The sequence below is a fragment of the Xenopus laevis genome, chromosome 6S (assembly GCF_017654675.1).
Source record: "Xenopus laevis strain J_2021 chromosome 6S, Xenopus_laevis_v10.1, whole genome shotgun sequence".
NCBI classification, from domain to species: Eukaryota; Metazoa; Chordata; class Amphibia; order Anura; family Pipidae; genus Xenopus; species Xenopus laevis.
The window spans coordinates 54,711,378-54,727,076 of record NC_054382.1 but is presented as its reverse complement, the minus strand read 5'-3'; the positions used below and the strand labels follow the sequence as shown (position 1 = coordinate 54,727,076).

The 15,699-nt window shown below is 41.4% G+C and overlaps 2 protein-coding genes across 8 annotated transcripts in view; both read left to right on the top strand.

Moving 5' to 3' along the window:
* Positions 1–15,699, top strand: part of septin7.S (septin 7 S homeolog) — a 169,606-nt gene that overhangs the window by 134,065 nt on the left and 19,842 nt on the right. For all 7 annotated transcript variants that reach the window (XM_041567592.1, XM_041567591.1, XM_041567595.1 and 4 more), the window contains one exon: positions 6,599–6,734. In XM_041567592.1, the coding sequence (XP_041423526.1) occupies positions 6,599–6,734 (136 nt within the window). The remainder of the gene's footprint in view (positions 1–6,598; positions 6,735–15,699) is intronic.
* LOC121395066 lies at positions 12,275–15,418 on the top strand. Its single transcript, XM_041567588.1, has 2 exons — positions 12,275–14,931; positions 15,016–15,418. Exons 1-2 carry the CDS (start codon positions 12,640–12,642, stop codon positions 15,202–15,204), a joined length of 2,481 nt encoding a protein of 826 aa, XP_041423522.1. The 5' UTR covers positions 12,275–12,639; the 3' UTR covers positions 15,205–15,418.

Here is a 15,699-nt window from a genome sequence, read left to right as displayed (position 1 = left end):
TGCTTTAGTGTCTCAATCTGTCAGCTCAGTGATGCAGGAACATTCTGAACTGTTGCATTTTGCTACATTTAGTTGATAAATTTTTCAGCAGCATCTGTGTTATATTCACAACTATTGTATCAACTCTAACAGCTGCCTTTAATGAAACTCTGGGAGTCTGTTTAGCAGGGACAAAGATAACAAATGTAACAACTAAATGTATTAATTTAAAACAGTTAAAGCTTTTTTAGAAGGTGAAAAATGAAACTTCAGTATTAGAAAAAGTCACAAATACAAAATAGAAACTAATTGGATAAAACCTTTACTTCTGGTGAACTATCTGAAACCAATTGAACTGAAAAAAAGTTAACAACCCCTTTAAAGGTGATTCTTTATTATGTTATAGTCAGTAGCTTGTTATAGTCAGTAGTCTGATTTCTGTGTTACATTACAATGCTTTGTTCTAAAGATACCAGTTATTATCAGCCCTAAGGAATGTGAGGATTTAATTTGAGAACTACCTAAGCTTTTGTTTTACATTTCACAATTTGATTTCAACATTACAATGAATGACACGTTTTTTAAAGGACTCTCATTTTTCTAGGTTTTGTAAGTTTTCTCCTTCCTCTCCACTTTGTCTGATAAAGAAGTTGTATTTGTTTTTCTGGATTTTTGTAACACAGTAGGTAGGTCACTTTAGGCTATGGACACACACTGTTGTCAGGCCTGCATATTGTTGCAGGCTGAGAGAAGCAGATCTGCTCAGTGCCCCTGCTCCATTGATTTGAATCCAATCAGTCACACACCTGCTGAGGTCAGTCCAAATACTGACCACTTCAGCTCCGCTGTGTGTGACTGCAGACAGGTTGATTGGATTTAAATCGAAGGAACAGATCTGCTTCTCTCAGGCTGCAACATTATACAGACTGACAACAGCCTGTGTGCCCATAGCCTTAAAGGGATCCTGTCATCGGAAAACATGTTTTTTTCAAAACGCATGAGTTAATAGTGCCAGTGTCGGACTGGCCCACCGGGATACCAGGAAAACTCCCGGTGAGCCCTCTTGCTGCTAATCATTTGGCCTATTTCATGGTCATTATCAATTTCTATGAAAACTAAGAAGCTAAATAGATGGATTAATAGATTATAGTATGTAAAGAAAAGAGACTAGGAGAATAAAGGTTGAGCGAGGAGAGGAAGAATAATAGTACTTTTGGGTGGGCCCCTGGTGTCCCAGTCTAACAGTGTGTGTGGGGGCCCCCAAGGTAGCAGTCCCAGTGGGCCAAGGACCCCCAGTACGACACTGAATAGTGCTACTCCAGCAGAATTCTGCACTAAAATCCATTTCTCAAAAGAGCAAACAAGATTTTTTTATATTCAATTTTGAAATCTGACATGTGGCTAGACATTTTGTCAATTTCCCAGCTGCCCCTGGTCATGTGACTTGTGCCTGCACTTTAGGAGAGAAATGCGTTCTGGCAGGCTGCTGTTTTTCCTTCTCAGTGTAACTGAATGTGTCTCAGTGGGACATGGGTTTTTACTATTGAGTGTTGTTCTTAGATCTACCAGGCAGCTGTTATCTTGTGTTAAGCTGGCCATAGATGTTGAGATTTTTCAAAGATCAGATCCTGATCGTGAGACCACGATCTTCTCAGAACAATCGTATGAATTTACCATCAACTAAAAAGACCAATTTGCCAGGAAAACAAAGGGGAGCTGCCTGCTTGGCCCTGCAAACATAGATAGATTGCACTGGGACCGACAAAGATTTTTTGACCTGGCCGATCAATTTCCTGACAGATGTCGGCCGAAAAATCGTAAGATGTACGATCGTTCGAATCCCACTATCCGCACGATAATTTCGAAGGATTGGTCAGGCTTCCCTAAAATCGGTCGTTCAGCAAGAAGAATCGTAGCGTCTACGGGGAGCTTTAGGGAGCTGTTATCTGCTTACCTTCCCATTGTTCTGTTGTTAGGCTGCTGGGGGGAAAAAAGGGAGGGGGTGATATCACTCCAACTTGGAGTACAGCAGTAAAGAGTGATTGAAGTTTCTCAGAGCACAAGTCACATGACTTTGGGGCAGCTGGGAAATTGACAATATTTCTAGCCCCATGTCAGATTTCAAAATTGAATATAAAAAAACTGTTTGCTCTTTTGAGTAATGGATTGCAGTGCAGAATTCTGCTAGAGCAACACTATTAACTGACTCATTTTGAACATAGTAGTAACATAAAAAAAAATGTTTAAAAAATCGTTCGTGCACAACGAAAAATAAACACCAAGACAAAGGCTGACTGCGCCCGGCTGGAACTAAACTGCGGCTTCAGGAAAGCCTGACTGTGCCTGGCTGAAACTAAACTGCGCCCGGGGAAGTCTTGCGCTCTGTCCTGTCAGCACTATTACAGCTACTAGCACGAACGAGTGCGTTGGGAGACTCTAGTGGAAGGCATGAGCGAGGACCCGCTGCTGTTAGTTGATCGCGCCAGCACAGGAACAAACTTGACACTGCTGTCACACCAGGAGTCGGGAAATTACAGGAGAGACTGTGACACCGCTGATGCTGGACACCGCTGCTGCTTGACACCAGGAGGAGGATGAAGGCGATGCCTTTTCAGTGAATAGCCAGGGATGAAAAATCGATTGCTGCAGGATGGATGGTCGCCTTTTTTCGTCGTTTCTGAAGATGACAGGAAGTGGACTTTCTGTAAGTTATTTCTTAATAAAGGCTTTGCTATTTAAAAGATTAATTTGTCTTGGTGTTTATTTTTCGAATTTTTAAACATTTTTTTTTATGTTACTGGTCCTTTAAGGTTAATGACACATGAGAAGGTTTGGCAGCATTTAGTCCCCCATCATCATAGCAATAAATCAAGTGAATTGCCATCTCTTATAATGGCCACTTCTATATGATACATAGACATTAGTCAGTTGGTTTCTGATAGAAACTGGCTTCAAATTTTCTTTATGGATTTTTCGATCTAGAAAGTTTATGGTTGTTGTGCTATAAGTACTAAGTGAATCATAGGTTATATGTATTCACATAATATTCTTCAAGTCCTTCTACTGATCCTTTCCAAATTAAAAGATAATCATCTATGTAACATTTTCAGGCTACATGGTTGGCGCTTTGTGCCAACTTGGGGTCAGTCACTAAGGATTCCCAATGCCCCATATAGAGAGTGGCTTAATTAGTGGAAAATCTTGTACCCACTGCTGTCCCAACAAAAACATTACAAATCTCCCCATCTGCCATTACCCTACTCTCTTTCTTAAAGGGGTGGGTCACCTACAGTTAGCTTTTACTAGGTAAATGGTAAATTCTAAGACATTTTCCATTTGGGCTTCATTATTTGTTTTGTATAGTTTAATTATTTGCCTTCTTCTAATTATTTACAGTTTTTAAATGGGGGGGGGGGGGGTCACTTATCCCATCAAAAAATAAATGTTCTGTAAAGCTACTAATGTATTGTTATTGCTACTTTTTACATCTTATATTTCTATCCAGATTGCTTCCTATTCATAACCCAGTCTCTTATTCAAATCACTGCATGGTTGCTAGGGTAATTTGGACCATAGCAATCATATTACTCAAATTGAAAACTGAAGAGCTGCTCAATAAATAAAAGCTTAAAGGACCAGTAACATCAAAAATTTTTACAAAAAAATTCGTTAGAATGCAACAGAAAAAAAACCATCAAGAAATTAAAATTTAAAATAGCAAAGCCTTTATTAAGAAATCACTTACAGAAACTCCACTTCCTGTCCATCCACTTCCTGTTGCGACCATCCGTCCTGCTGTGATCGATTTCTCCTCCCTGGCTCTTCACTGACAGTGTGTTGATTTCCTTCTCCAGCTCTTCAGAGGGCCGCAGCGGTGTCATTATTCCTGTCCCCACTGTAAGATAGCAGACCGGCAGCATACCTTCCATGCACACGGGTAACGCAGAACCCCCTGCATTATTTTTAGGCTCTCTCTAATAGTAAATGTATTGTTTCCGGATCAGCAAAACATGGCTATTGTGGCACCGAGAAGATTCCTTCTGCCTGCTGCTGCGGGCTACTGGGCAGACGCCCAATCACTGTGTGGAGCAGTAAAGGGAGCCGCATTTCTCTGCAGAGCCTGCCTTCAGGAAGTGCTGGAGAAGGAGATTGACACGCTGTCAGTGAAGAGCCAGGGAGGAGAAATCGAGCCCAGCAGGATGGATGGTCGCCCTTTCACCTTTTCTATAGAGGACAGGAAGTGGAGTTTCTGTAAGTTATTTCTTAATAAAGGCTTTGCTATTTTAAATTTCAATTTGTCTTGAGGTTTGCTTTTCGTTGTATTCTAACAAATTTTTTTGTAAAAAATGTTGATGTTACTGGTCCTTTAATAACTCAAAAATCACAAATAATAAAAAATGAAAACCAATTGCAAAGTGCCTCAGAATATCACTCTTTACAATTTACATCATGCTAAAAGTTAATTTAAACTTTGTATGCATGTATGTAACTTTGTAGTATGATACACAGGGTGATATTTTGAGACAATTTCCAATTGGTTTTAATTTTTTGTAGTTTTGAGTTTTTTAGTTTTTTTTATTTAGCAATCTGGTTGTTAGGGTGCAAATTACCCTAGCAGCCATGCAATTATTTGAAGTGACTGGAATGTGATTAGGAGAGGGCCTAGAGGCCCTGAGGACCCTGATTTGAAAGCTGTAAAGACTCCTAAGAAAAAGGCCCAAAAAAACATATAAAAAATAAATAATGAAGACCAATTGAAAAGTTGTTTAGAACTGGCTTTTCTATAACATACTAAACATTACCTTAAAGGTGAACCACCCCTTTAAAACTAGCCATACCCATAATGATCTATTTGTCAATAGATCATTTCAATCACAGTAGGGAACTATGCAGACCCAGCAGTAGAGGACTACATTAATGACCTGATGCAGTCCTTGCCCTGCATTTTTAATTGTGGCTGACCATGACCATATATCATTCAGGAAGATGTTTTTTGGCCCATACATACCAAATTAGCTAGTTCTAGTATGGAGTGTGGCCAGTTTAGCAGGCAGTATTAACCCCTATATGACCAGCCATATAGCCATAAAACTATGTGTAATAGTGTGCACACTAAAAACACATTAATACTTTTTGTACTGTCTGGACCCAATTTACATGTTTCCTCTGAAACGTGGTAGAATGCAATGTCAATTTGAAACTGCAAAATTGTGGAATTAAATTTAAAGGGATACTGTCATGGAAAAACATGTTTTTACAAAATGTATCAGTTAATAGTGCTACTACAGCAGAATCCTGCATTGAAATCCATTTTTCAAAACAAGAAATGGATTTTTTATACCTAATTTTAAAATTTGCTATGGGGCTAGACATTTTGACATTTCCCAGCTGCCCTCAGGTCATGTGACTTGTGCTCTGATAAACTTCAGTCACACTTTACTGCTGCACTGCAAGTTGGAATGATGTCATTACCCCTCCCTCCTACAAGCTGCTGTAATGTAAATAGAGCCTTGTCTGCTGAGCCTGTCAATTGAACAATAGGCAGGTATCAAGATAAGCTCCCACTGACACCACACTTCAGAAGGACTGAAATAAGATAGTCCTGTGATCACTTCCCCCACTTACGTTTCAAAAATAAATAAATATATATATATATATACACACACACACAATTCATTTTGGGCACTGGAAAAAATATTTTATATAGATACTTTATTATATTTGTTTAAACAAAAATGAATGGCAGAAACACAGGAGTACACTCCCAGGACTGAGGACAGGGAATAGAAAAAAAGGATAAAATAAGGAGGACATACTTGAAAACCAGGAAAACTTAGGAGGAAGTCTAGGAAGGGTTAAAATAGCTCAGGAGAAAGGAGGCAGTAAGTAGTTAATGTAAAAAGAAGTATTGCAGGCAGGAAAGGAGCAAGGTCTGTTTGAGGTGGATAGCAGAGGGAACTAACAGCTCCTTTACCTCATCTAGTAACCAGTAAAACAAACTAGGAAGGCAGCAAGGAGAGAAAGGTCCCCCCTCCAAAGGAATGCAGAGAACAAACTTACAGAAAGGCAGGAGCTTTGATAGTGTCTGTGGGAGGAGGGTCTGCTAGTGCACGCTGTAGAGCATGCAGAACATAGGAAAGTGAATAATTGCTTCCCTGCAAACCATGTGAACTCTCTCCTCCAAACATCACACGCATGGGCAGAGAGGGGAGGGGGAGTGTACAGCTAGATTCTCATGTCGTAGTGCGACCTGGCTTTTAATTACAGAGTGGCTGCCTCCAAGCACACAGGTAATGCTGTGCCTGCTGTTAGAGCAGCACAGGATGAATGTGTAATGAGCAGAAATGGAAGCCCCCATGACAAAATACAAACTAAAATAACTTATGCATGGATTTGTGGATTAACATTTTATTTGCCAGACAGTGTTTATGGATGTGTGTTTTTTATAAAAATGCAAAAAAAAAAAAGTTTAAAATGACGACAGATTCCCTTTAATCAGTCACTGATCGTTTTCCATGGTCATGTCATCTTTCTTTACTTATTCTTTCCTGCCTTATTTAAGCATTTGTCTAGGTTTTTGAAAGCTTTCAAATTATTTACGAGTTTTGTTGTATTATAGGAGCCCACTGGCTCAAATGGAAGAAGAGAGACGAGAACATGTGTCCAAGATGAAGAAGATGGAGATGGAGATGGAACAGGTCTTTGAAATGAAGGTCAAGGAGAAGGTTCAGAAACTTAAGGACTCTGAAGCAGAGGTAATAATCTTATTTTAGGTCACTTTAAAGGAGAACTAAAGCCTAACTAAAGAAATAGGCTAGAAATGTTGTACTTTATGTTTTGGGCTTATTCACCAGCCCAAGGCAACAACAGTACTTTAGCAGTAAAGATCTGTGTCTCCAAAGATGCCCTAGTAGCTCCCCATGCTTTTCTTTTCTGCTGATTCACTGCAAATGCTCTGTGCTGCTGTCACTTACTGAGCTTAGGGACCAACTCACAATATACAATATATACAGAATAGATGCAGAATATGATGCTGATTAGTAATTAATACAGTTAATTACTACATGTCGTCTCAGAAACTAGTGCAATTCGCATCAGAATTTAATATTCAGCCTTGTAGCATCGGCTTATATTACAGACAAACCTTATTTTCATTTGCAGTGACCCCTAAGCTTAGCTTCTCAACAACTGCTTAGAGCCCACTGAGCATGTGAGTGTCGCAGAGACTTTCAAAGGCGGTGACCCTCTGTGATAAGTTTGAAGTCCTGGATCATTGCTGCTATTTCTAAGCTGAACCTTTAGGCTGGTACAATGTATATCAAATATGGCATTTTAGCCATATTCTTTTTTAGGGTTTGAAGCAGGCTGTCCATGCATGGCAGAAATCAAATTTAACTGAACTGCAGAGATTTTGTATGGACAAATGGTCAAAAATACCACCATCCAGAATCCAGACACTCATCAAAGGCTATAGGAGGCATCTAGAGGCTGTTACATTTGCAAAATGAGGCTCTAATAAGTATTGATGTAATATCTCTGTTGGCCCAAAATTATGCACCTGTCTAATTTTGTTATGATGCATATTTTCTGTTAATTCAATAAACTTTATGTCACTGCTGAAATACTACTGTTTCCATAAGGCATGTTACTGTGTATATTAAAAGGAAGTTCTTTGAAAGCTCAGCCAATGATAAAACTCCAAAGAATTATGAGGGGTTCCCAAACTTTTTCATATGACTGTACATAAACAACCACAAGGTGATACAAGAGGTAAAGAAGACTCTGCTCAAAAGAGCTTACAGTTATTCCTTTTTCATTCAAGTGTGTGACCTTACTGCATGGCCACATTCAGGAGGTTACCCACTGGTAGGAAAACACAATGCACCATGGGCCTTAAGGTTGTTCAAGAATGGGGGGCAGAATTATCTTCCACACTGAATTTTATTTATTCCTTATTGTCATGCCAGGGCCACCTTGCACTGGCATTTTAAAAGTTAATACTATAATTACTCAGTCTCAGGCTCACACAGAGACCCTTAATTGTATATCTCACCAGGGGGCTGTGGAAAGGTGACATCCATATCGGTCATCTGAGACGGTCTGGAGCCACACCATTTGGGCAAGGAAGCTGGGCCAGTCTGTTCTTTGATCGGCTGATCAAAGAACAGAGCTGTGGACCTAGAGCAGCAGGGGGGGATAGCTAGTAGAAAATTATGGATTATAGGAAAGTATCCATATCTCCTGTGTCATAGGATTCACAACCTTATAACTTACATATTGGTTATGAGGAGGTCACATGCTTCCTAACAATACCAAACAGGGCTAGCCTATACCCACCTGTTAGGAGGGCTGGTTCCTGGGGGACTGGAAAGTGGGAACCTATTAGTGTTTGGTATTGTTCTTCTTGCCCACATATGGATCACAGCCTGCCCATGTTTTTATTATAGTATTGGGTACTGGCAAGTACCCATATTTCATTAAGGGATATTGGGGAATATTGCCTGAGAGTAGCAAACCCCCTGCAGGGGGTCGTAAATGACATGTTCCTGGGCACTCCTACCTCATGCATAAGGTAATGAGGGGAGTGTCCCAGCAGGAAATAAAAAGGTGACATTCCCAATATCACATTGTCATACAAGGAGGCTCCATTTTTTCAGTGGATTGTATGTCCAGCTTCCAACTCGTGCCTCAGAGGAAATACACTGACAACTTCAAAACTTGGTAAAGTAAGGGTTTTCTTTGTGTTTTTACTCCCTTTTATTTTATTTACATAGTTACATAGTTACATAGTTACATAGTTAAATTGGGTTGAAAAAAGACAAAGTCCATCAAGTTCAACCCCTCCAAATGAAAACCCAGCATCCATACACACACCCCTCCCTACTTTTAATTAAAATTCTATATACCCATACCTATATTAACTATAGAGTTTAGTATCACAATAGCCTTTAATATTATGTCTGTCCAAAAAATCATCCAAGCCATTCTTAAAGGCATTAACTGAATCAGCCATCACAACATCACCCGACAGTGTATTCCACAACCTCACTGTCCTGACTGTGAAGAACCCTCTACGTTGCTTCAAATGAAAGTTCTTTTCTTCTAGTCTAAAGGGGTGGCCTCTGGTACGGTGATCCACTTTATGGGTAAAAAGGTCCCCTGCCATTTGTCTATAATGTCCTCTAATGTACTTGTAAAGTGTAATCATGTCCCCTCGCAAGCGCCTTTTTTCCAGAGAAAACAACCCCAACCTTGACAGTCTACCCTCATAATTTAAGTCTTCCGTCCCTCTAACCAATTTAGTTGCACGTCTCTGCACTCTCTCCAGCTCATTTATATCCCTCTTAAGGACTGGAGTCCAAAACTGAACTGCATACTCCAGATGAGGCCTTACCAGGGACCTATAAAGAGGCATAATTATGTTTTCATCCCTTGAGTTAATGCCCTTTTTTATGCAAGACAGAACTTTATTTGCTTTAGTAGCCACAGAATGACACTGCCCAGAATTAGACAACGTGTTATCTACAAAGACCCCTAGATCCTTTTCATTTAAGGAAACTCCCAACACATTGCCATTTAGTGTATAACTTGCATTTATATTATTTTTGCCAAAGTGCATAACCTTGCATTTATCAACATTGAACCTCATTTTCCAGTTTGCTGCCCAGTTTTCCAGTTTAGACAGATCACTTTGCAAAGTGGCAGCATCCTGCATGGAACCTATAGTTCTGCACAATTTAGTATCATCTGCAAAAATAGAAACAGTACTTTCAATGCCCACCTCCAGGTCATTAATAAACAAGTTGAAAAGCAAGGGACCTAGTACAGAGCCCTGTGGTACTCCACTAACAACACTGGTCCAATTAGAAAATGTTCCATTTACCACCACTCTTTGTAGTCTATCTTTTAGCCAGTTCGCTATCCAGGTACAAATACTATGTTCCAGGCCAACATTCCTTAATTTAACCAGTAACCTTTTGTGTGGCACTGTATCAAATGCTTTAGCAAAGTCTAAGTAAATCACATCCACTGCCATCCCAGAATCGAGGTCTCTACTTACATTCTCGTAAAAAGAAATTAAGTTAGTCTGGCAAGATCTATTACGCATAAAACCATGCTGGCACAAACTCATAGTATTATGATTTGCTATGAAGTCCAGTATCTTATCCTTTATTAACCCTTCGAAAAGCTTTCCTAATACTGACGTCAGACTAACTGGCCTATAGTTTTGAGGCTGAGAACGGGATCCTTTTTTGAATAGAGGCACCACATTAGCAATTCGCCAGTCTCTTGGCACAATACCAGATCTCAATGAATCCTGAAAAATTAAGTAAAGAGGTTTGGCAATCACAGAGCTAAGATCGCTAATTACCCTGGGATGAATACCATCTGGCCCTGGACCTTTGTTAATCTTAACCTGTTCAAGTCTCTTTTGAATTTCTTCTTGTGTGAACCATGCATCATTAGTTGTATTACTAGAATTGGGAGTGTTAAGAAGGAAACCTTCACTTACTGGTTCTTCATTTGTGTAAACAGATGAAAAATACGAGTTCAGAATCTGCGCTTTTATTTTGTTTTCATCAACCAGCTGATCCCCCTCTGATAGTAAGGGTCCCACCCCTTCCTGCTTCATTTTTTTACTATTGACATATTTAAAAAATAATTTGGGATTTTTTTTACTGCTTGCTGCAATATCCTTTTCTATAGCAATTTTAGCTTGCCTTATAGCTTCTTTGCATGATTTATTGGCCTCCTTGTACCTTATAAATGTTTCGGCTGTACCAGCTAACTTGAAAGCCTTAAAAGCACGTCTTTTCTTACCCACCTCAACACCAACGCTTCTATTGAACCAAAAAGGTTTTGCTTAAAAAAAATTTACTGTATTTGCAACTGTGTGTCATCTTTGTAATATTATTTTTATATATATTCATATGCACTGTTTCTTTTAAATATTAAATATCATTTAATACGTTAGTCCTTGTGCTCTAAACGAACTCATTGCCCATATGAATGCTTGTGCCTACGTGTATGTGTGGAAAGGGAAAGTTGCCTATTTGTATGTTGAATAACTAGTACGGCTAGCAGGAAAGTGTGTTTGAATGTAGATTAACCCTTTGGCTGCTGGAGTGCTTGTTAGACTAGTAGGATCTTACCCTGAGTAACTACCATAGGAGAGAGTGTTTGATGTATTGTGTAGTGTGAGTTATTACCTGTTATAGAGGGCAGGGTGTCATGATACAGGCCTGTAATAGTTAATAAAACAGGCCAAGGTATCATGAGAAATATTTCTACCAGCATCTAAATCAGACACATAACAGGCCTCTTTTCACTATGGTCAGAGGGGTCAGAGCTGTAATTCCCTCCTCCATGCCCTGGCTGATAAGAGCCATTCCATGGGGAGGGGGAAGCCCAAGGAGTGAGAACTTAAAGTTCCCAGCAAGACCCTCAAAGGTGAAGTAAAGGTTACATATAATGTATACTCCAATATATTTATCCTTACAGAACCCAGACCTGTTGTACCAACAGTATAAAAAACTGATGATGGGTTCAAGGCAATTTCATCTTTCCAACGAGTCCAAACATGACTAGGTTTGGTACTCTGTATATTAGATGTGAATATCTGGGCAGGGGCAGGTCACAAAGTATTGATGTTTAGTATCTATGGAATCCCTGAGAGAATTAATAACCAATGAATATAATATCATCTCTCTCCTATGTTCCAATAAGGAGTTATGGTCATTATATTCTTGGTCCAGTTCCTACTCACAGGAGGTCATAAAAACTCAATCTGTGTCCTGCTAGGCCACACCCCCTTACATTCCTGAGGGAGGGGGGAGTGTGCAGTTACCTGATGCCCTGAAATCACTAATAAATAGTCAGCTCTTCTGACTAAACTTTGGATTTACTTTGGAGGACCAATTGCGATTGGAAGTTATCCCGTTTGTTTCCCCTTGCCTCCAGGACCAGGAATTCTATATCTTTGGAGTTAAGTATAGGTTTTCCATGTTTTCCCTTTTATTTTACAACTGTTTGTAATTGTATTATTGAATGTATGTCTCTTTTGTAACATCTTTTTGTATTTTGCACTGTTATACCTTTTATAATATTAAAGAGAATTTAATAAGATTGTCTTTGATGCTCTAAACGAACCTAGCCTGAAAGAGTTGAGCCTTAACCCTCTGCAGACTGAAGTACTTGTTGAATCAGTAGGTGTATTGTGAATTATTACCTGTTAGAGAGAACAGGGGAATAGTCACATTAGGTTTCTATCGCCTGTGAATGATAGATGGTGGCAGCGAATGAGTTTTGTGGGTGTTGGTTGGTGTTTGGGGTGCTTTTGTGTTAGTCTAACCTGTGTGCAAGGTGGGTGAGAGACTGAGTGAGTGACCCCTGATAGCCACACCTAAAGTCACGTGTGGTTGGAAGTACTGTGTTCGTGACAGATTGGTAGGCAGCGGTGGGATATTTTTTATTTAGAGCATTAGTGCTTGGGTTAAGTCATTAAACCTTGCACTAAAGAACTGTAAATCCTTGCGAGGAGTTTACAGTCTTCAAAGACAAACTCAGTGCATACTATTTTTATTAAGACATACTTGCAAACAGTTTCCCTTCCCTTCTTGTTTTTCTTTTCTATCTTTTATTTTGGCAAAGTGTTGCAAGATGGCAGCACTTTACAAAAGGCAGACCAAGGAGACCCTCATCAATCTCTGTGAGCAAAGAGGAATTGATGCAGCGGACAAATCGAAGGAAATGTTGATTTGTGCCTTGGTGCAACAGGAGCAGCAGAACTACACACCTGAGTCAGGAGACTATGCAACTCAGGATGTCCCAGTGATGAACTCTGTTCCAGGATCCTCTCAGCGAGAGGACAGTTCTAGTTGCAGTGGGCAGGATGACAGGAATTCATCCATGCAAGCAGCTTTGCAATTGTTGGGTTCAGATGACCCCCAGCTGCGTCTTCAGCTCATCCTGCAATATCAACAGGCAGAGAGAGATGCAGCAGCTGCAGCAGCAGCAGAAAGAAAGGCAGAAAGAGATGCAGCAGCAGCAGCAGCAGCAGCAGCAGCAGCAGCTGAAAGGCAAGCAGAGAGGGATGCTGCTACAGCTGAAAGACAGCATCAACTGGAGTTAGTCAAGCTCCAGCAGCAGGGATCACACTCACGGTCCAGTGAGACCCAGGAAGTACGCCCTTTAATAAACTCTGTGGATAAATTTCCAGTTATGGATAAAGATGGTGACTTGGATACCTTTTTGCGGTGCTTTGAAAGGGCTTGTAGACAGTATCACTTACCCCGTGAGCAATGGGCAAAATATCTCACCCCAGGGTTGAAAGGCAAAGCCCTGGATGCCTTTGTGGACTTACCACCAGAGTTTGATGGGGACTATGATGCTATAAAAAATGCCCTCATCAAAAAGTACCATCTTACACCAGAAGTATACCGCAAAAGATTTAGAACTGTGCAGCGCGGACCTACAGACAGCTACTCTGATGTTGTGAGTAGTCTGAGAACCGCTTTTAGATCCTGGTTGAGAGGACTCTCTGTTACATCATTTCAGTGCCTGGAAGATCTGATGATAAAGGATCAATTTTTGCAGACGTGTCCTATGGAAGTTAAGCAATTCATTATGGACCGCGAGCCCAAAACAGCAGATCAGGCAGCAGAGATAGCAGACACCTATGCTGCAAATAGGATGTCTGACCACCGCAGAACATCTGTACCAAGCTACAAGGAGCGATCAACAGGAGGAACCGCACACAGCAGTCTACAGTCTGGTGAGAATTCATCTCTTGGGGGGTCTGTTGCAGCTGTGGGGCAGAAGGATACCCGCCGATGTTTTTCCTGCAACCAGATGGGCCATGTGAGGACTGACTGTCCACAAAAGAAGGAACCAACTTCACCTGGACAGCCTGTTGTGATGCTTGTGTCTGGTAAGCCTGAGAATCTACATCATCATATGCAGTCTGTGATTGTGGGGGACAAAGTGACTCAGGGACTAAGAGACTCAGGTTCTAATTTTTCTCTGGTGCGTCCAGAGATGATAAACACTGGGGACATTATTCCTGGAAAGACTTTGTCCATAAAGGGAGTGGGTGGGAGCCACCCAAAGGTGCCTGTGGCAAAAGTTTTCTTGGATTGGGGTGCGGGGAGAGGTCTAAGGGAAGTGGGTGTAACTAATGAAATTCCTGTAAATGTCTTGTTGGGGAATGACTTGGGTTACATGATAACTGCTTTTGTGCCCTATGACCAGGTCTCACTAGGTCCAGCCGCGCTGGAGTGTGGCCACCCACCTCAACAGGTAATTGTAAAAAGTACAATGCAGCAAAGTAACTGGGAGGGAGGACTGGGAGGCAGGAGCCAGAGTCAACCAGTGCCTGAACCAGTGTTGTCCCAAAGTAGGGATAAGAAGGGAGAGGGGGAGGAGAGGTTTCCCCTAGGAGTCTCCCTGGTGCAGCCCGGTAGTATACCGGCAGTGAGGGATTTCCAGCGTGTAATCCCTGATCCTGTACCCAAACTGCCTGAGGTCTTGAGTGGAGGTCAGCAGCTACGCCAAGCTCAGGAGTCAGTGCAGAAGCATGAGGGACAGGTGGTTAGGACTCAGAGTAGGGTCCTAGTGGATAGTGCCACTCAGACTGGGGAGAGTGATGGTAGTGGTGGGCCAGGAATAGCCCTCATGCCAGAACCAGTACTGAGGGGGGCTAAGGTGGTCAGTACTAAGGAGGAAAGGCTGACAGTACCAGGAGTTGCTCCCAAGTCAGATAGCAACAAAGTAATTTTTCCAGAAGTCCAGAGTATTAAGGACGAGCCCAGTGGTTTATGCCAACCCAAGACTAAGCAGGTCAGTGGAGACCAGGGTGGCATCAAGGGGGTGGGAGGCCTCCAGCTACTTTCTATGTCTAGGCCCAGGGAATGGGAGATTAGAGATAGGCTGGAGGGCCCCTCAGTGAACAAGGTGGGAGGCCGCCAGCTAGTTTCTATGTCTAGGCCCAGGGAATGGGAGATTAGAGATAGGCTGGAGGGCCCCTCAGTGAACAAGGTGGGAGGAATAGGTCAGATGCCTGAGGAGAGAAGTGATAGACCATTGCCTACTATGCAAACCTGCACTCTGTCCAGAGACAGTGCAGATAGAGGCAAAACGGGAAGTATACCTACATCAAACCAGTCCAGTACCTGGGATTATACTGATACAGCCCTCAAGGAACAAGACTTTAGGCCTGGGAGGTAGCCTGATCCCTCATACTGTATAATATGAATGGATATTTCGATAATGACCTGGCTATGGCTATGGATTTATGTTTTTATTGTGGCAAGGTTAAGAGTGACCTGTAAGTCAATCTCCCCTTGCTCACTCTAAAAAGGGGAGGTGTCATGATACAGGCCTGTAATAGTTAATAAAACAGGCCAAGGTATCATGAGAAATATTTCTACCAGCATCTAAATCAGACACATAACAGGCCTCTTTTCACTATGGTCAGAGGGGTCAGAGCTGTAATTCCCTCCTCCATGCCCTGGCTGATAAGAGCCATTCCATGGGGAGGGGGAAGCCCAAGGAGTGAGAACTTAAAGTTCCCAGCAAGACCCTCAAAGGTGAAGTAAAGGTTACATATAATGTATACTCCAATATATTTATCCTTACAGAACCCAGACCTGTTGTACCAACAGTATAAAAAACTGATGATGGGTTCAAGGCAATTTCATCTTTCCAACGAGTCCAAACATG

Bases quoted from the DNA above. Each gene is read 5' to 3' on its own strand.
- LOC121395066 (XM_041567588.1), top strand. From the start codon at position 12,640: ATGGCAGCACTTTACAAAAGGCAGACCAAGGAGACCCTCATCAATCTC. The intron at 14,932-15,015 runs GTGGGAGGCCGC...TCAGTGAACAAG, and splicing joins AGGGCCCCTCAGTGAACAAG to GTGGGAGGAATAGGTCAGAT.